This window comes from Pelophylax lessonae, assembly GCF_965119305.1.
Source record: "Pelophylax lessonae genome assembly, chromosome: 5".
Classification (NCBI taxonomy): Eukaryota; Metazoa; Chordata; class Amphibia; order Anura; family Ranidae; genus Pelophylax; species Pelophylax lessonae.
The window spans coordinates 182887597-182909269 of NC_138772.1; the positions used below are offsets into that span (position 1 = coordinate 182887597).

At 45.6% G+C, this 21673-nt stretch overlaps 2 protein-coding genes across 2 annotated transcripts in view; both read left to right on the forward strand.

Annotated features, from left to right (window-relative positions):
- The window catches only part of KIF15 (kinesin family member 15), a gene marked incomplete at its 3' end in the record, with an annotated part of 260968 nt that extends 260358 nt beyond the window's left edge, over positions 1-610 (forward strand). The window contains exon 35 of the mRNA XM_082258917.1: positions 509-610. Coding sequence (XP_082115043.1) covers positions 509-610 — 102 coding nt within the window. The remainder of the gene's footprint in view (positions 1-508) is intronic.
- Positions 611-13464: 12854 nt separating this feature from the next.
- Positions 13465-21673, forward strand: part of TMEM42 (transmembrane protein 42) — a 29150-nt gene continuing 20941 nt past the window's right edge. Inside the window, exon 1 of the mRNA XM_082257970.1 lies at positions 13465-13710. Within this exon, the coding sequence (XP_082114096.1) occupies positions 13495-13710 (216 nt within the window). The 5' untranslated portion in view covers positions 13465-13494. The remainder of the gene's footprint in view (positions 13711-21673) is intronic.

Sequence of the window (21673 nt, forward strand, 5' to 3'; positions counted from 1 at the left end):
AAGAACGAAAAAAAAAAAAAAAAGTAAGCTTTAGATTAGATTTTTATTTTTTTTTTTAATTCCTGGGTTCTTTTTATAGATTCAACCAACATAGGATTATGATTTTGTGGCTGTTACTTGATTGTGTGAGCCAGAAAGGTTACATATTTAAGACCAAATAAAAACTATGTTTAGTCAGATGATAACTGTCTAATGCCAGTTATGTAGTTAAGTAGCAACGTATAAAACTGGTTTACCTGTAAAAGCTTTTGGCGCCGCTCCAAGCTGGAGGTACATTGTGCTTCCCTGATTGAACTCCGGAATAGGGGGGGTCAGCACCTCTGGTATTGGGAAATGCCTGGTTGCAGCAGATAAGAACAATTATTTGAATGCACCCTAAATATGTACTGTACATAGTATCTGCTAACATTATTTAATATAATATCTAAAATAAAAAAAATTATATATATAATATATTATAGTATTTGTTGCTTTTTTACAAGAGTGACTTTTCTTCTTTCAACCACAGGAGATAAACAGACTACGCACAGAAAACCTGCTGTTTAGAGAAGGCAAGCAACCTGAACAAATCTTGAATTTTAAGGAAGTGAATTATGTTGCAGACATATAATGTTGTAAATGTTAACTTTTAACATCCTGGAATGGCATTCAGCGCCACTGCCATATCATCACCCTGCCAGAACCAGCATGCAGCCAACTTGTAATGATGGCCACGTTCACAAAGAATAGAACCCGTGGATGCATGAAGAGAAAAAAATGGTTCTCTTCAATGATCTGTTCCTAAATGGAGTTAACATAAAACAAAATTTAACAAGATTTACATAAAATCTTTTAGCATGCAGCTTGGTTAAATGAACAGCTGCAGTACATGCAAGTACTAAATAGAAATTTTTTAGGACATGTAGGAAAGTATGCACAACTCAGTTTGTTAGCTATATACAGAATCCATAAACTCAAAATACTCTTGCCATGCGATTTCATTAAAAAAAAGTGTAGTAGCGTTTTGTTACACTGTCGAATTGGTCAAGCTCAGGTGTGCCAGAGGCCATTTCCAGCAGAAACATTCTACATGCACCACCAAAGTTCAAGAGTATGGACACGCCGTCAAGAACAGTGATCTGTGCCAGGTGCTTTGTTTTTATATTGTAAATATATCACAGACCGCACTGAGCGCAACTGTGAGCATGAGCTGTAAAAGACAGCAAGTGAATGGGAGGGATAAAGTTCTAGCAAAATATTTTTCTCAGTATCATAAAGAGCCCCTTTAAAAAATGGGCATCTACTGTAGCACAGAAAATGTGTGCCGAAGTTGCCACAGAGGGTGAGATTTACTATAAATGGAGAGTGCAAAATCTGGCGCAGCTCTGTATAGAAACAAATCGGCTTCCAGTTTTCTAGAGTTTTTTTTTTTTGTCAAAGCTAAATTGAACAAGCTAAAGTAAGAAGCTGATTGGCTACCGTGCACAGCTACACCAGTTTTCGTAAGGCCCTATTCGCAGAAAGCGATTTGAATCGCCACATTTCTGCCCGCAACTCCAGAATGGTGGAAAAACGCGATGACAGTTTTAAAGGCACCCCAAATGCAGTGCAATTCTGCCATGATTGTCGCATAACAAAACGCACTGCAATCCAAATCGCGCTACCTGTCTCACCCAAAAGAGGTTCCATAATTCATCACTGATTCAGCACTAGATAATGTGTTTCTTATACCTTTACAATTGTATAGATTTGTAGGTTTTCAAGCATTAGAATGGCAGCTTTTTTGTCCTAAATAATGTAGACATGTAAATATTTATGTACTTGAAGTTTGTTCCTTTTACATGTTTTGTCCTCTTGTGTAGTGTATAAACTGGTCACTGAAATGCTTGTATGTTAGATGCAACCAGGTCGTTAAGTTGGGATACAGACTGAATTGGTGGTGGAAGAACTTAATGTGTATTTATCTCCAAAGGTTAATTTGGGTGCAGTTTAGTAATGGTAAATAGAACTGACTCGAAACTTGTATTACCTCTGATTTGTTAAAATGCCATTTACCACCACATTTTTTTTCTGGGAGTGTAAATAAAACATGTTACTCTAAGCCATGAATAAATGATTTTTTTTTCTCAGATTTTATTAAAGTTTTTATCAACCTTTTTCTAGTGTGGTTAATCTGCTTAGAGCACATACCGGGTCTATAATATGTGACCATTATAATGAATATACATGTAAAATGTTAAGTAAACTGCACATTGTTTTTATTGGGTAGGTTAGACCATTTTGTAGTTTTTATTGGGTAGGTTAGACCATTTTGTAGTATGTGCAGCCCTTCCTAATTAGGGAATCGCAGAAAGGGTGCCTATTTTCTTCCTCTGCTGTTTTTTATTACCAGTTGCTGAGCCTTTTCCACTCTAAACATTCTACTCCATCTATAGGACCTGTGTTTAGAACGTTAAAATTACATTTTAGGCACACTATATGCTTTGATTTGCTTTGATTTCTGGGCAACACTGGGAACTTCAGTCAGCATAATTAAATGCGATTAGTTCTCCAAGCTAACCATTTATTGATCTTTACCTAACAAGTGATGTGCTTGGAGGAAACCTACAAGTGACAGCAGGGAGCACAGGGCTAGTGCTGGAGATGGACATGGAAAAAAAAAAAGCCCTGCCGAGTTAAACTTCTCACGAGGTCGCATATGACTTGGCTTCGGCCTGAGTCGCAGCGTTCCTCGTGGCCGATAGCACCCTAATTTCGATGGAGCAGTGCCCACCCTGTTCCTGGCCTTTACAGATCCAGCTGATAGGAGGGCGGAGGCTCTGGCCCACCATATGTTTGCTGTGGCTGGTTCGGCACCTAGGCCGGTATTTACTATTGCCCTGGTGTCACAAAATCTGGGTGGGTTAAATTTTTATGCCGGGACCTGGAGGGGAAATGGATTTCCCCTGTCTTGCAGACCTGGCAGATCAATTGATCCAGGGGCTACAGTTTATCTGTGCTGCTTCTTTGGATGTGGCTCCTTTGATTTCTAGGCTGTCTGTATCAGCAGTGGTCCTTCTGCGTTTTATCTGGCTGAAATGCTGGTCTGTGGGCCAGATTTCTAAAGAGGCCTTATCTGATCTTCCCCTTGTAGGGGATTGCCTGTTTGGAGCTCCCTTGGATGACCTCGTTAAGGGTCTCACCAGGGGGGGGGGAGCACTTTTTTTTTTTTTTTTTTTTTTTTTTTTTTTTTTTCGCTGGCTACCAAGGACAAGGAGCACCGTTGTAGATATGGGGCATTCTCCTCGGCTCATGAGAGGTTTTTGGTCCCTCAGGGCCTCAATACAAGGGATCAAAAGTCAGGGCCTCCACCGTGGGTTCCAAAGGACCTGGTCTGCCAAGCCACGAGCGGGCTCTTCCAGACCTGTGGACAAGGCAACCCGTATCTGGGGTGGGGGGACGTCTTCGCTGGTTTCCATATCCATGTACCTCCCCGGTACAGGACGAGTGGGTCCACAAAGTTATTCGGTCTGGCTACAAGATAGTTTGGTCTTATATTCCAAAAAGGTTCTTCCCTTCCAACCTGCACTTGTCCCCAGATCGCTTACAGGGTCTCTTTGGGGCAGTGCAAAACTTGTTACTTTAAGGGGTGATTGTTCCAGTCCCGACATCTGAACTTTTTCAGGGGTTTTTACTCAAACCTCTTTACAGTTCCCAAGGAGGAAGGCAAGGTATGTACAATTCTGGACCTCATGACGCTAAACAGTTTTTTGTGGGTACAGAAGTTCTGAGTGAAGTCCATTTGCACGGTAGTGGCATCCCTACATCAGGGGGTTTTCTTCTCGCTTCTATTGACATCGAGACGCCTACCCGCACATTCTAATATGGGTCAGTCACCAGCGCTTCCTCCATTTTGCCGTGGGTGAAGAGCAGTATCAGTTTGTGGCGTTGACCTTTGGTCTCGCCCCCCTCCTCTGGTCTTCACAAAAGTGTTGGCCCCGGTGCTGGCATTGTTTGAGTCAGCGGGAGATTGCAGTACTGGGGTACCAAGGCGATCTTCTTCTGAGTCCATGACTGCTCTGATGAACCTCTGGAGATTACTCTGTGGGAGTTCAGTTGGATTTTGAACCTTCAGAAGTCTGCTTTGGTTCTATCCTCAAAAACTGGACTATCTAGGTCTGGCTCTGGACTCAGCCAGAGTGTTTCTTCCTCTGGCAGAACTCCAGGAGACAATTCAACTTCTGTTGTTCAGCAGACGGTCATCTCTCCGAGCTTGGATGCGGGTGCTGGGCCTGATGGTGTCCACCTTCGAGGCGGTCTGTTTGCACAGTTCCACACAAGATCACTGCGAAAGAGTTTCTGGTGAAATGTGATAAGGATCCACGGTCTCTAGAGGTGGCTTCGTTCTCCGGCACTTTGACAGGGAAAATCCTTCTCCCCCTGTACTGGACGGTTGTCTCCACAGATGCCAGCCTGTCCGGGTGGGGAGACGACCTCAGCACAGATGTGCTCAGGGGATCTTGACTCTGATGAAGTCCAGACTGACGATTAATGTACTGGAACTCTGAGCGATCAGATTTGTCTGGCTCATTGGACAATTTTTCTTCAGGGTTGTCCGGTATGAATTCATTCGAACAAGTCCATGGTCGTGGTCTATGTCAATCACCAAGGGGGCACAAGAAGTGTCCTGGCGGCTCGGTAAGTAGCCGGCATTCTAAGGTGGGCTGCCGATTCGTTCCAGTCCTCTCGAACTCCTGCAACGACTCCTGTGCAGGATCGAGTCAGAAAGGATTCTGGTTATTCTAGTGGCTCCAGACTGGCCTCGCCAGTCTTGGTATGCCGATCTGGTACGGCTGGTCGCCGATGCTTCTTGGGGTTTTACTCTCAGGGAGGATCTGCTGTCTCAAGGACCATTCTTCCATCCTGCTTTACAGTCGCTGGCTTTGACGGCTTGGCTGTTGAACGACAGGTGCTAAAGGATAGAGGTTTTTCTGAGTGTGATTTCTACGCTGTTGAAAGCTAGGAAATCTACTTCTAGGAAGATCTACCGTTGTACGTGGAAGACGTACATTGCATGGTGTGAGTCTCTTGGGGTTCATCCTCGCTCCTTCTCAGTGGATCGGATCTTAACCTTCCTTCATTGGGGGGGTTGAACAGTAATTGGCATTGAATACCATCAAGGGCCAGGTGTCTGCCTTTGCGGTCTTCTTCCAACGACCTTTGGCCACACACTCCCCGATGCGTACCTTTCTTCAGGGTGTCCGACATTGGTTCCTCCGTTGCCGCCCTGGAATTTTAATTTGGTGCTTTCAGCTCTGCAGAAGCCTCCCTTTGAAAATATTCGCGAGCTTTTCCTACTTTCGCTGTCCCAGAAGGTTGCCTTTTTTTTTTTTTTTTTGGTGACTTTCACCGTTTTTGCGCAGGTTTCGGAACTGGCAGCGTTATTCTGTTGTTCACCATATGGTGATTCACAAGGATAAGGTGGTTTTTTCGCCCCTGACCGTCATTCCTTCCTAAGGTGGTCTCTGACTTTAATTTGACTGAAGACATTGTGTTGCCTTCCCTGTGTCCCAGGCCTAAACATCCGAAGGAAATTGCCTTGCATTCCTTGGATGTGGTCCGGGCAATTGGGGTGTACCTGGCAGCTATGGATTCTTTTAGGAAATCGGACTATTGTGCTCACGGACGGACCTCACAAAGGGTTGTCCGCTTCTTCTGCGACCATTTCCAGATGGATCAGACAGACAGTGGTTCAGGCCTATTCCATAAAGTGTCAGGTTCCTCCTGTCCCTGTCAAGGCCCACTCTATTAGGGCGCCTAGTACCTCCTGGGCTTTCCGTCATCATGCGTCAGTGACGCAGGTTTGCAAGGCAGCCACCTGGTCGTCAATGCACACTTTTACAAAGTTTTTATAAAGTGGATGTGTTGGCATCTGCGGATGCTTTTTTAACCCTCAAGGTTTTTCAGGCTGCTGTTTAAAGGACCTGGTCCACTTTGAGGGTGTATTGTTTTTCAGGTGAGCTCCAGTTGTTTATGGTAGCGCTCTGTTACCTGATTGGCTATGGTTAGCCTTAGGAATTTTTTTTCTGATGTTTTTCCCACCCCTCATGTTTAACACTGCTTTGGGACGTCCCAATGGTTAAGAAGAATCAGGAGCTGTGTCCATCAATGAACGAAAGAGAAAATGGGATTTTTGACTTACCATAAAATCCATTTCTCTGATATTCATTGATGGACACAGCACCCGCCCCTCTGTGGAGTTGGCTTTCTTCTGACACTGCTTGTAACAAAACTGAGTGCCTATAGCTGAGAGTGGGTGCATACCCCCTGGGACTGCCCATAGGCATAGTCGAGCTTTTTCCCGCCTAGTGTCCTACTTCTGTAGGGGGCAGTATAACCCAATTGTTAAGAAGAATCAGGAACTGTGTCCATCAATGAAGATCAGAGAAATGGATTTTAAGGTAAGTCAAAAATCCCATTTTCCTTTCCCAGCCTATTTTGACAGAATTGTCGCTAAAGAGTGGAGACAACCAAAGCGTTCCCTTGGAGTCCCTAAGCGATTTACTAGGCGTTACCCCTATGAGAAGTCCGTTATTAAGAAGTGGACTGTTTCACCAGTGGTGGATCCCCTGGTTTCCAGATTCAACAAGGCAACCATGATTCCGGTTAGAGTCCCTGGCCTTTAAGGCTCTTGCTGACAGGAAGGCGGAGGCTGTGGCCTACAGTATGTACACTCTGGCTGGTTTGGCACTGAGGCCGGTATTCACCATTGCCCTGGTGTTGCAAACTCTGACCGAGTGGGCTAAGCTTTTACGCAGTGGCCTGGAGGGAGAACAGCTCCCCCTGCCTTTGCTGAGCTGCTGGTCCAGGGGCTGCAGTTTATCTGTGACGCCTCTATGGATGCGGCTCCCCTAGTGCCTCGGCTCTCTGTTTTGACAGTGGTCCTTTGGCGTGTCTTTTGGCTCAAGTGTTGGTCTGCGGACCAGACTTCTAAAAAGGCCTTCACTGATCTTCCTATTCAAGGAGATCACCTGTTTGGAGCTACCCTGGTTGACATCATTAAAGGTCTCACAAGGGGCAAGAGTACTTTTCTTCGGCAGGCTATTAAGGGCAAGGAACCTCGTCGTAGACGTGGCCCATTCTTCTCGGCTCATATATTTTTTCATCCCTCAGGGTCAACTGACAAGGGCTCGAAGCCTTTCTGGGCCTCCTTTGGAGCCCTGGATTGCAGCCGTGTGCTTTGTGAGCCTTTACCTTTTTATTGAGCTCCTTCTCTTGCTGCGCGTTGCTGTCACTGGGGCGCTCTGCCAGGTCTTGTTGGGCTCCAGGGCCTGTGACATCTGCATGCACGTTCATGACCACTGTTCCTTTCGATCCACTGGGATGGATATAGCAAAATGTTGGTTTTATAACATGTTGGTTATTTTGTGACTCTTTGCATCATAAGTGTTGTCTTTGATTATACTACCCATACTCCCCGAAGAAGGAATCAAAATCCAGAAATGCGTTGGGTGTGCAGCTGGCATGTTGTATTATGAGTAAAATGTTCATATACATTCTATATATGCATTAATGTCTGTACACATAATGACAACTATGATGGAGTCTTTTTAGGGCTAGCCACCCCTATTTGTATGTTTTTTACACTTTTTTTGTCTTTTTTGTAACCATAAATATATTATAAATTTTACTTTTTGTACTAAATATAATTTATTGGGTTATTATTAACCAATAGGATAAAGTCCCATAAGGGGGGTTCTTTCTCCCTTTTCTCATCCAAAAGCTCTGGTGCAAGACAAGTGGGTCCACAAATTCATTCTGTCCAGCTACACGATCGAGTTTCACTTCTGTCCCCCAGGCAAGGTTCTTTCCTTCCAACTTGTGAAGTGGTAAAAGACCTGTTACTTCAAGGGGTGATTGTCCCGGTTCCGACTCCAGAACATTTTCAGGGGTTTTACTCAAACCGGTTCACAGTTCCCAGGAAGGAAGGCAAAGTGCATCCAATCCTGGACCTCAAGCTAAACTGCTTTGTGCAGGTTGCAGAAGTTAAGAATGGAGTCCATTCGAATGATGGTGGCACCCCTGCGTCAGGGGGATTTCCTTGCCTCCATCGACATCAAAGATGCCTACCTTCACATTCCAATATGTCAGTCATCAGAGTTTTCTCCGCTTTGCTGTGGGAGAGGAGCATTATCCATTTGTTGCGTTACCCTTTGGTTTCGCCTCCTTGAGTCTTCACAAAAGTGTTAGCCTTGGTATGCCAACGGGGGATTGCGGTACTGGGCTACTTGGACGACCTCTTTCTGTAAGCGGAGTCTCCTGCTCTGGTGGAAAACCTGGAGATCACAATGCGAACTCTGTGGGAGTTCGGCTTGATTCTGAATTTTCAGAAGTTTGCTCTGGTTCTGTCCACGAAGCTGGACTATCTGGGCCTGACTTTGGACTTGGCCTTAGCCAGAGTTCTCCTTACTCTGGACAAACTCCAGATATTGCAGGCTGCAGTTCGTCTCCCGCTGCCCAGCAGATGGTCATCCCTCTGGATTCTGTCTAAATGGGACAAGACTCTGCAATCTCTGGACAATCGGATCCGGCTGAGTCGGGGGAACGAAGGAGTCCCTGATATGGTGGCTTCGTTCTCTGGCGCTTCGTCTGAGCGAATCCTTCCTCCCCTTGTATTGGACAGTGGTGACCACATATGCCAGCCTGTCCGGCTGGGGAGCCCTCCTTGGCAAGCATTCTGCTAAGGGGATCTGGACGCTTGCGTACAGACTACCGATTAATGTCTTGGAACTCCAGGCGATCAGACTGTCTGGACCATTGGACGGATCGTCTTCAGGGTTTTCCAATGCACATTCATTTGGACAAAGCCATGGCTTATGTCAATCACCAAGGGGGCACAAGAAGTGTCCTGGCAACTCTGGAGGTGGTTGGCATTCGAAGGTGGGCACAACGGTCATTCCAGCCCTCCCTGCTCCCGGGGTGGAAAACTGGCAGGCGGATTACCTCAGCTGGCAGGCTTTAGACCAAGGTGAGTGGTCCCTTCATCCGGATGTGTTTCACAACTGCTCAACAGAAAGGTGCAGAGGTTTGTGGCTCAGACAAAAGGGATCCTCAGGCGGACCCCACAGATGCACTGGTGGCCCCGTAGGGTCAGTATCGTCTGATTTACGCCTTCTCTCAAGCTTCTGCCAAGACTTCTCTGCAGGATCGAGGCAGAAGGGATTCCGGTCATCTTAGTGGCTCAGGACTGGCCTCGCCGGGCTTGGTACGCCGATCTGGTCGCTGACGTTCCTTGGAAGCTTCCTCTCGGGGAGGATCTGATGTCCCTAGGACAGATTTTCCATCCCGTTTTACAGTCGCTGGCTTTGACAGCTTGACTGTTGAATGCCAGGTGCTGAAGGATAGGGGTTTATCTGAGTCGGTAATTCCTATCCTGTTGAAAGCTAGGAGATTTTCTTCTAGGAAGATCTACCATGGTACATGGAAGACATACATTGCGTGGTGTGAGTCTCTTGGGGTTAATCCTCGCTCCTTCTCGGTGGCTCGGATTTTGTCCTTGCTTCAATGGGGGATTGAACAGAAATTTGGCCTTGAGTACCATCAAGGGCTAGGTGTCAGCGTTGGTGGTCTTCTTCCAACAACCTTTGGCCACCCACTCCCTGGTGTATACCTTTTTTTTTTTTTTCAGGGTGTCCGACATTGGTTCCTCCAGTGCGGGGTCCGTTGTCGCCTTAGGTGCTTTCCTTTTAGAAACTTCGGGAGATTCCCCTGCTTTCGCTGTCCCAGAAGGTGGCCATCACCTCTGCGCACAGGGTATCTCAACTGGCGCCATTATCCTGTTCACCTTACCTGGTGATTCACAGGGATAAGATGGTTCTTCGCCCCTGTCCCTCGTTCCTTCCAAAGCAGAAGCTATTGGCTCCCTCTGCTGTCAATCAAATCCAGTGACACGGGAGCCTGGGGCTGAGTCCCGCTGTCTGTGTCAGTGGGAAAAAAAAAATGATGATGTAACAAATTCCAATATTTCAACTATAAACTCATGATACTCTGAATGAACCAATAATACTTTGGTTCATTCAGAGTATCAAAGAACATCAACAAAAAAAAATTGTCTCACTGAATTTACACCAATGTGTGGAATGCATGCTTGTGGACAATGTCAGATATGTAAATACACTGAATAAGCAGATGCATTCACCAATTCTCATAGAGGAAAGAACTTTATGATCTGCCAACTTATGAATTGCTCTACAACCCATCTAATCTATATGCTACAGTGCCCATGTAATAAGTTCTATATGGGCAAGACCAAGAGACAACTTAAAATCAGAATTGGTGAACATATATAAAGGAAAAAAAAAAAAAAAAGATGTGTTCACTTTGCCAAATTTCCTCAAGGTAACCCAAAAGGCTTATGTGTCCTGAATCTCCCAGCCAGGTGGTTTTAACACCATCTTTTTATGAAAAGTTGTGGATCTTTAGATTGGGGACCTTAATCCCCAATGGACACAACACTGAATGCAATTTGCAGCCATTTTTTTTATTGTTGAATGCAATTTGCAGCCATTTTATTTTTTGATTCTCTATATCTGTTTTTATATCTATTGTTTACATTCGTTTTTATAATTCTCCCCTCACACTGTGGGTTTAATGGCGCTGGTCTATCATCTGTTATATATTTCTGTACTGACCATACCAGACTGCTCCCACTGTACCTATTAATTATCTGGCTTACACATACTGATCTGCAGAAACCTACAGTCACGCAGCAGCATCCCAATAATACACATACAGAAGGTAGAGGGTGACAATAAATACCAACCTTTGAATTGTGAAAATACAAGACATATACCATCATTTACAATGCCCGTTTAATCCTTATCTGGCTGTTTAAAGGGGAGGGGGCATTGGGCACATAAAATGAAGGGGGAGGGGACATTGGGCATGAGATGAAATGAGGGGGGAGGGGACATAGAGCACATGAGGTGAAGGGGTGAGGGGACATTGGGCACATGACATGAAGGTAAGGGAGGGGACATTGGGCACATGAGATGAAGGGGGGAGGGGACATTGGGCACATGAGATGAAGGGGGAGGGGACACTGGGCACATGAGATGAAGGGGGCATTGAGCACATGAGATGAAGGGGGAGGAGATATTGGGCACATGAGATGAAGGGGGGAGGGGACACTGAGCACATGAGATGAAGGGGGAGGGGACATCGGGCACATGAGATGAAGGGGGGGCAGTGAGCACATGAGATTAAGGGGGAGGGGCCATTGGGCACATGAGAAGGAGGGGGCATTGAGCACATGAGATGGAGGGGGAGGGGACAATGGGCACATGAGATGAAGGGGGAGGAGGCATTGAGCACATGACATGAAGGGGGAGGGGACTTTGGGCACGAGATGAAAGGGGGAGGGGACATTGGGTACATGAGATGAAGGGGGGCGGGGGCATTAAGCACATGAGATGAAGGGGAGGGGACATTGGGCACATGAGATGAAGGGGGAGGGGGAATTGAGCACATTAGATGAAGGGGGGAGGGGACTTTGGGCATGAGATGAAAGGGGGGAGGGGACATTGGGCACATGAGATGAAGGGGGAGGGGACATTGGGCACATGAGATGAAGGGGGAGGGGACATCAGGCACATGAGATGAAGGGGGGAGGGGACATTGGGCATATGAGATGGAGCTGGCATTGAGCACATGAGATGAAGGAGGGAGGGGACATTGGGCACATGAGATGAAGGGGGGGGGGGCAATGAGCACATGAGATGAAGGGGGGAGGGGACATTGGGCACATGAGATGAAGGGGGAGGGGACATCGGGCACATGAGATGAAGGGGGGAGGGGACATTGGGCATATGAGATTGAGGGGGCATTGAGCACATGAGATGAAGGGGGGAGGGGACATTGGGCACATGAGATGAAGGGAGAGGGGCCATTGGGTACATGAGAAGAAGGGGGAGGGGGAATTGAGCACATGAGATGAAGGGGGAGGGGACATTGGGCACATGAGATGAAGGGGGAGGGGACTTTGGGCACATGAGATGAAGGGGGGGCAATGAGCACATGAGATGAAGGGAGAGGGCCCATTGGGTACATGAGAAGGAGGGGGCATTGAGCACATGAGATGAAGGGGGAGTGGACATAAGGCACATGAGATGAAGGGGGAGGGGACATAAGGCACATGAGATGAAGGGGGAGGGGACGTAAGGCACATGAGATGAAGGGGGAGGGGACGTGAGGCACATGAGATGAAGGGGGAGGGGACATGAGGCACATGAGATGAAGGGGGAGGGGACATGAGGCACATGAGATGAAGGGGGAGGGGACATGAGGCACATGAGATGAAGGGGGAGGGGACATGAGGCACATGAGATGAAGGGGGAGGGGACATAGGGAACATGAGATGAAGGGGGAGGGGACATAAGGCACATGAGATGAAGGGGGAGGGGACATAGGGCACATGACATGAAGGAGGAGGGGACATAAGACACATGAGATGAAGGGGGAGGGGACATAAGGCACATGAGATGAAGGGGGAGGGGACATAGGGCACATGAGATGAAGGGGGAGGGGACATAGGGCACATGAGATGAAGGGGGAGGGGACCTAAGGCACATGAGATGAAGGGGGAGGGGACATAGGGCACATGAGATGAAGGGGGAGGGGACATTGGGCACATGAGATGAAGGGGGAGTGGACATTGGGCACATGAGATGAAGGGGGAGGGGACATGAGATGAAGGAGGAGGAGACATGAGATGAAGGGGGAGGGGACATAAGGCACATGAGATGAAGGAGGAGGGGACATGAGATGAAGGGGGAGGGGACATAAGGCGCATGAGATGAAGGGGGAGGGGACATAGGCCACATGAGATGAAGGGGGAGGGGACATAAGGCACATGAGATGAAGGGGGAGGGGACATAAGGCACATGAGATGAAGGGGGAGGGGACATAGGGCACATGAGATGAAGGAGGAGGGGACATAAGGCACATGAGATGAAGGGGGAGGGGACATAAGGTACATGAGATGAAGGGGTGAAGACATTGGCCACATGAGATGAAGGGGGAGGGGACATAGGCCACATGAGATGAAGGGGGAGGGGACATAAGGCACATGAGATGAAGGGGGAGGGGACATGAGGCACATGAGATGAAGGGGGAGGGGACATGAGGCACATGAGATGAAGGGGGAGTGGACATTGGGCACATGAGATGAAGGGGGAGTGGACATTGGGCACATGAGATGAAGGGGGAGTGGACATTGGGCACATTAGATGAAGGGGGAGGGGTTAGGCATATAAATAGAAAGTGGTTGGTGAAGGGATTAGACAGCTGAGTAGGAAGGAGGTTTAGAATAGAACACATGATAATGTAAGGATACGGGATCGGGAATTGGGATGGAAGGGGAGAACAGACACGTATGAAAAGAATGAAGAATCACACACGGCATGCACTATATTACAGAGTCTCTCTCCCATAACACAATAATTTAGATCCAGCAGATCACATGGCTCCGGCGGTCACATGACTGTGATGTCCCCTCCCCTCCACCTGTGTTTCAGGAAGCTGAAGTTGGCCGATGGTCTGTGCAACTCCATGTGGTCTAGTTGGGGATGCAGCGCGGTGGCCGGCCTCCTAGGGGCGCTGTCAGCATGCTCTGCCAAACTAGCGTTCGGAGCGGACTACCTGAGAGAGGTGTGCGGGGCGTACACCGGGGAGCGGGCTGAGCTCTGTGATTGGGTAAGGAGGGAACACTGACACATCAGCTAACCCCTACTGCCACTTTCTGCTGTAATGTTCACGTTTCATGTCTCCCTATAATAATAGAACCAGAGGGGGAGTTATCAATACTGGAGCAACCAATCAGCTTCTAGCTTTCATTTTCAAAGCTTATATGAACAAGCTGAAGCTAGAAGCTGATTGGTTACTATACCCAGCTACTCTAGTTATGGTCTTTAATGAAATAATATATATGAATCCTATAATATGTGATGATGAATTGATGGAGTGTATTTCTCAAACATTGTGTCTTGATATGCATGGTGCTGCACCACAATTCCACTGATCATTGCCACTTCATAAGTATTCCACAATGAGGAAGAACATATATGATGAATAACCTATATATCTGTGCAGCATTCACCCCTATTAGCCACACAGTGATGGCAAAGTAAAAAACACGATCTACACTTTGATTGGATGAGATAAGAATCCAATGAAAGACCTCATATTTTGTGGCAATTGGTCCCTGTGTTGTCTGTAAATGTTTATAACAGTTATGGTTTTCATTCTTAGGCTAGTCATACATTATACAATCTGATTTAACCCTTTCACCACAACAGCTGTTTTTGTATAGTTTTTTTTTTTTTTTTTTTATGCATATGTTTAAAAAACCATTTTAGGCATAAAGATTATTTAACCACTTGACCTCTGGAAGATTTACCCCTCCATTTATGACCAGGCCATTTTTTGCAATACAGCACTGCGTTACTTTAACCACTTACCGCACGCCCACCGTCAGATGACGGCAGAGCGGTGCAGCTCTCGTTCTAGGATGACATCATACGGCCTCTCTCGCGTGCCCGCGGAGGCACGCAGTGCGGTGATCGTGGCCGCGCCGTGTTGCTAGGACATGGCGCAACCCCGATCTTGGAAAAGAGCCAATGACGTGGCTCTTTACCCATGTGATCAGCTGTGTCCAGTCACAGCCGGTCACATGTAAATGAGGAAGTGCTGTTTATCGGCTCTCCTCGCCTCACACTCCTTAAAGGGGAGTCTAGGACAGGTAATTAGAGCACTGATCATAAGTACCCTGATTACAGAAAAGTTAAAAAACAGTGCCCACCATCAGTGCCCATAGTGCTGCCAGTCAGTGCCTGCTCATCTGTGCTGCCTATCTGTGTCCGTCAGTGCCACCTATCAATGCTCATCAGTGCATCATATTAGTACCTCATCAGTGCCCATAAGTGCTGTCTCATCAGTGCCCATCAGTGCCACCTCATCAGCACACATCAGTGAAGGAGAAAAATTACTTAACTTCAAAATTTACTGACAGAAAATAAGAACAACTTTTTTTTTTTTCAAAATTTTCTTTTTTTTTTTCTTTTTTTTTTTTTAGTAAGAAACAAAAAAACCCAGCGGTGATTAAATACCACCAAAAGAAAGCTCTATTTATGTGAAAAAAATGATAAAAATTTCACATGGGTACAGTGTAGCATGACCGTGCAATTCTCATTCAAAGTGTGACCGCGCTGAAAGCTGAAAATTGGCCTGGGCAGGAAGGGGTGAAAGTGCACAGTATTGAAGTTGTTAACAATTATGCGGTCGTACCCAAATAAAATTTCTTCTTTTTTTTCCCACAAATGGAGCTTTCTTTTGGTGGTGTTTAATTACCTCTGTGGTTTTTATTTCTCTTTGGTTCATTGACGGACACAGCTCATGATTCGTCTTAACCATTGGGTTATACTGCCCTCTACAGGAGTAGGACACTAGGCAGTAGTAAGCTTGACTACGTCTATGGGCAGTCCCAGGAGGTATACACCCACTCTCAGCTATACACGCTCAGTTTTTTTCTGCCTAGTCAAGAGTAAGGACCTAGTTCCTTGCTGGGATCTTCGGTCCTAGCAATTTTTTCATTTTAAATGGCATTTTTTTTTTCCTCTTCCTCTTTTTTTTATTTTATTTTTATATTGTTCCTGTGAGAACTACAATCAAGTGCCGGACTGGGCGATGAACTAGATAATTTAGATCTTTAGGGTCCCCCTAGTCCAGCCAGCGAGCACGTGCAGACCCAAGCTCTGCGCTAGGTCAGCCGCGACTTAGCCCACTGAACGGGGTCTGGCTTGCGAGATTAACGTCTCGTGAGGGCGCATACAAACTAGCTTCAGCCTGATTTGCAGTGTTTTCTCCTGGCCAACAGCACCCACCTTACGATGGAGCGGTGTCCTGTTTGGAGAGGTGCCACCCTGTTCCTGGTGTGGCAAGTAGCTGTCCCCCCCCACTCCCCCTGGAGGGTTTTGGACGTGGGCCTCTCCCTGGGATGGTCAGACCCCAGGTTCCTCTTCCTTCCCCCCTCAGCCCTTCTAAAATGTTGGTCACTTTGGGTCTTCCACCCTGGGTGAGGTAATGAGCTGGCTGTTGCCACATACTCTTAAGGAGGGCTGGTTGGAGTTGCTGCTGACTGGGTTTTCCTAGTGCGCAACGGGAGGTTGAGCAGAGTTTCCTGCCACCCTGGGGGCTGGTGACTAGGGCAGGGGTGTTCCCTGGGCTCCTTGCGTCAGTTGTTGGGCTTGGGGGGCGGATAGTTTAGCATCCACGGGCCTCACACGGCCGGATCTGGCCAAAAATTTAGGTCGCAGCTTTGCGGCCTACTACTCGGAAACTACGTGCGGCGGCACCTGTGAGCTTGGCTAAAGCCACTGCCTCTCGTTTGGGCATCCACCTTCCCCTCTGCTGCCCCTGGGTGGTCGGCTCCGCTCGGGCTCGCGTCTCTGCGGCTGGGCACCCTCAGAAATTTAGACCGCGGCTTGCGGCCTTCTAGGCCTCAGTCTGCAGCCTACTGGACCATGCGGCCGAGTCGGACGCTGCCATTGGGGGGCAGCCACAGTGCATGTAACTGAAACCCCCACCTTTGCTTTGGGCTTCTGCCGGGCTAAGGATCCATGCAATTGCGGCTGGGCCCCCACAAAGATTTAGGCCGCGGCTTGCGGCCTGCTGGACCATATGGTCAGCTTGGCACCTCCCTTGGACCAAGTGGCACTGTAGGGGCGTTTCATTTTTAATGGCCGTCTTGCCGCTATTATTGTGTGGGGCACCTGCCTTGATTTAGCAAGGGTTCCCTGCCTGTGCGTCCGCGTCACGGTGGGCAACCCCCTTTTAAGAAGGCTATGTCCTATTATGTTCTTTATGGAGGGCAACCCCCTTGTTTTTTTGCTGGGTCCAATAGGTGGTCCATTTGTGAACCCTTGGCCAGCGTCCCCTTGCGGGATCGCAGTCAGTGGCCTCCCCTGATTGTTATGTTTTCGGGGTGAACTCAGTATATAGCGACCCTACTGGGTTTGCGTCCACGCACCCTGAGTGCTCAGATAGTGAAGATGATTCCTCTGCTCCTCTAGCCGCACGTAAATAGGCGCTGGTGGATGCACTGTTTGTGTCAGTGCATAAAACTTTAAAAATAGAGGTTGCGGCTGATGCCGCGTTGGAGGCACGGGGTTCCTTTTGGCACCTGCAGGCCCTCCAAAGCAGCGAGGGTGCTCCTCTTTCCGCTTACCTTGACAACGTGTCACAAAACAGAGGGTCCATAAATAAAAAGAAACCCTAATAGGGAAGTTTGTTCTCCACTAAAGGTTGGATTTTTGGGGCAAATAATAAATTAACATTTACAAATCAAAAATATTTTATTGAATTTAATTTATATTTATATACATAATAAATAAATACCATTTAAAAACATAAAAAATGTATTTCATGCACATTCCAATGCATCGCTTGTACAATTGTTTCACAGGTACTGGAGTGTTTGTTGAGAAGTGGTATTCCCCAAATACTGTTAGATGTAGTCCTAGGTGGATGCATATACCCAAATCATGTAGAGTAACTGGGGGTATCCTATTGGATATCCTTCTTCTGCGATCATTTCCAGATGGATCAGACTGTGGTTCAGGCCTATTGCATCAGGGGTCAGGTTCCTCCTTTCTCTTTCAAGGCGCACTCTACTAGGGTGCTTAGTGTCTCCTGGACTTTCCGTCTTCAAGCGTCAGTCACGCAGGTTTGCAAGGTGACCACCTGGTCGTCGGTGCACACTTTTACAAAGCTTTTTGTAAAGTGGTTGTGTTCACATCTGCGGATGCTTCTTTTGGCCACAAGGTTTTGCTGGCTGCTGTTTAGAGAACCTGGTCCTCTTTGAGGGTGTATTGTTTTTCAGGTGAGCTCCAGTTGTTTATGGTTGAGCTCCATGTTACCTGGTTGGCTATGGTTAGCCTTGGGAATTTGTTCCTGATGTTTTCCCCTCATGTTTAACACTGCTTTGGGATGTCCCAATGGTTAAGAAGAATCAGGAGCTGTGTCTGTCAATGAACAAAAGAGAAAATTAGATTTTTGACTTACCGTAAAATCTATTTCTCTGATGTTCATTGATGGACGAAGCACCCACCCCTCTGTGGAGTTGGCTTTCTTCTGACACTGCTTGTAACAAAACTGAGTGTCTATAACTGAGTGTGGGTGTATACCCCCCTGGCACTGCCCATAGGCATAGTCAAGCTTTTTTCTGCGTAATGTCCTACTCCTGTAGGGGGCAGGATAACCCAATGGTTAAGAAGAATCAGGAGCTGTGTCCATCAATGAACATCAGAGAAATTTATTTTATTGTAAGTAAAAAATCCCATTTTTTTGCGCTATAAACAAAAAAAGACCGACAATTGTGAAAAAATAAAACAATATTTTTCACGTTCTGCTATAAAACACACCCATAAAAAAATGTAAAAAATCAAATTTCTTCATGAATTTAGGCCAAAATGTATTCTGCTACAATTTTTTGGTAAAAAAAAATCCCAAAAAGCGTATATTGATTTGGTTTGTGCAAAAGTTATGACGCCTACAAACTATAGGATAATGTTATGGATTTTTTTTTTACTAGTAATGGCAGCTATCAGCAACTTATAGCGGGGCTGCGATATTGCGGCAGACAAATAAGACACGATAGTGACACATTTTTGGGAACTAGTGACACTAATACAGTGATCAGTGCTAAAAAAATATGCACTGTTACTGTACTAATGACATGGCTGGGAAGGGGTTAACATCAGGGGCGATCAAAGGGTTAACCAGTGTTTTACCGCTGTGGGAGAGCACAAGATACTGGGAATTGCTCTCAAATAAGAACTGGAATTTTTTAGGTGCCAGTAACTCCAATCAAAACATATTAAAATGCAATCATTGTATTCATATATTTAATTTAAAAAACATGTAAAGACAATATAAACATTAAAAAAAATGGAACAAATTCATGTTTAATATCCATCAAGTGAATTTGTTACAGTAAATTGTCACAGTGTAGCAATCCCGACATATTTCACCATTTATTAGGTTTCCTTAGGGCATATACAGTATTTTACTACACCTAGACGGATAAGTCAAAAAAGGAAAGAGTAAATATATATACAAAATATATCCAATTAGATATATAACAACAATGTATTGATACGATAACGTAAATAGATGTTGTAAGCAATCTCCTCTTTGAATGGGATTTTATGGGCTATTAAACAACCGTATATGATAAAAATATTGTTTATTTTTCCATTTAAAAAAAAATATATATATATCCAAAAAGTGCAGCGCTAGAAATAAGTGAAAAATTATAAATAATAATAGAACTCCAAAATCATAAAAGAGAAAGGGTAGTGTCCAAATTAATGAATACAGTCCCAAAAACTAGTGCAAATAGTATAAATCCACATGCAGGATATTCAAAGAAAACTCTTTCCGGTGACACCAAGGAAAAGTGTGAGAAGGGGACCCAGGCCCAGACGACGTCTTTTGATGACGAAACGTTGGCGGCTCCAGACGCAACGTCCACACAGAGACGCAACGTCCACATGCCCCCTTACGGAGCCGGCTGTTTTGATTGTTCCCCGCTGTTTTGGAGACTTGCGGGACGCCGCGATTTCATCCATGATCAGCCCAATTTTCATGCCTGTTATATATCTTCAATTTGTAACTAGTTTTTTTAAATAAATATTGCCTATACATTACGGGATTACGCTATGGGCCTCTATTTCTTTCTACATATTCATTTATGCTTGATGGAGTAATTGAGAAGCGCCCAAGCCTGACATCTATTAGCCATATCGGTATAACAACTCGCCGGGAGAGGCTGTCCTATTGAGAGTAGCCACGAAGTTCTGAAGTGCCTGAGTTTTACATCTACTGACCACACTGGTTTAACTACTAGCTGGGAGAGGCTGTCTCATTGAATTGAGTAGCCACGGAGTTCTGGTAAGCTGCTTGCCATACCCGTGCACAGAGGTGTCCCCTTCACACTTTTCCTTGGTGTCACCGGAAAGAGTTTTCTTTGAATATCCTGCATGTGGATTTATACTATTTGCACTAGTTTTTGGGACTGTATTCATTAATTTGGACACTACCCTTTCTCTTTTATGATTTTGGAGTTCTATTATTATTTATAATTTTTCACTTATTTCTAGCGCTGCACTTTTTGGATATATTGTATTTATGGATCACTGTTAGTTGATTTTGTGCCAGCTGCTTGTATTTCATTCATAGTCACTCACTTTGTTGTTACACTAGCGCGGAAATTTTCTTTTTTTATATATATATATATATATATATATATATATATATAAAGCTGTAAAACATTCCATGAAACTCATTGTGTATGGAGTGACAAATAATGATATAGTAAGATACATAAAATGAGCATGAAAATAGTGTTTTCCCAACTACTTAAAGCTTGGTTCCATCATTATTAGATAGCAACCAGAGATGGTTCCAAGTGGGTGGGGGTATCTAACACGTTTCGAATAAATACGAATAACATCTTCTTCAGGGATATCATAACCACTATCTTGGCCAAAATGCTCCCAGAGCCTCATAGAGTCACCATATTCTCACTGCACAATAATGTTCATGCCATACGGGACCGCTGGGTATTAATCCAAAAAGGTTTTGACTCCCCAAATGAAGGTGCCTGCACATTGTCAGCTTATTGGTAAAAGGAAAAAAGATCCATTCCTCAATGTGAATTCCCACAATAGTGTAGAAGAACTCTCAGAGAGAGGTATGTCTGTCTTCTCCCAACACGTGAGTGAAGGAAATAGCAATGTGCATTTTTAAAATGGAAAAATAAACTATATTTTTATTATATAGGTTGTTTAATTGCCCATAAAATACTATTCAAAGAGGAGATCGCTTACAAATACTAAGGAGGGATGATGGCAATTATACCCTCCGCCATTTGAGTTTCTTTGAACTTCTATAACGTAAATAGTTTTCAAACAAATAAAACATGAAAAAATACCATAATCCAAAAGCCTTCACAAGATACAATCATCATTCCTAAACATAATTAAATGCATAAAGATTGTTCAAGAGCATCTTACCAGATTTAAAGGAGTTGTAAAGTCAGGAAGGTTTTTTATCTTAGTGCATTTTATGCATTAGGATAAAAAGCCTTCTGTGTGTAGCAGCCCCCCTAATACTTACCTGTGCCCCCTCTCTGTCCAGCGATGTCCACGAGTCCCTCGGCCATCCTAGGACTCCCCCTCCTGATTGGCTGAGATACAGCCACAGCCCCATTGGCTCTCGCAGTCATGAGAGAGGGGGGGCGGGCCGAACGGCAGCTCCTTGTCTGAATGAACACACTGAGCTGTAGCTTGGCTCGGGTGCTCCCATAGCAAGCTGCTTGCTGTGGTGGCACTCAACAGGAGGAAGGGGCTAGGAGCAGCGAATAGGGACCCGAGAAGAGGAGGATCCGGGCTGCTCTGTGCAAAACCAACAGCACAGAGGAGGTAAGTATAACATGTTTGTTACTTAAAAAAAAAAAAAAAACATGAAACTTTACAATCACTTTAAGAATAAAAAATCCTCAGAATGACAGCTTGCTTTTTTGTTCTCCCACGTGTGGTAAATAAACCTTCACTTTATATAGCAAGAAGTCTTTATTCCTAACTACTTTGATACCAGG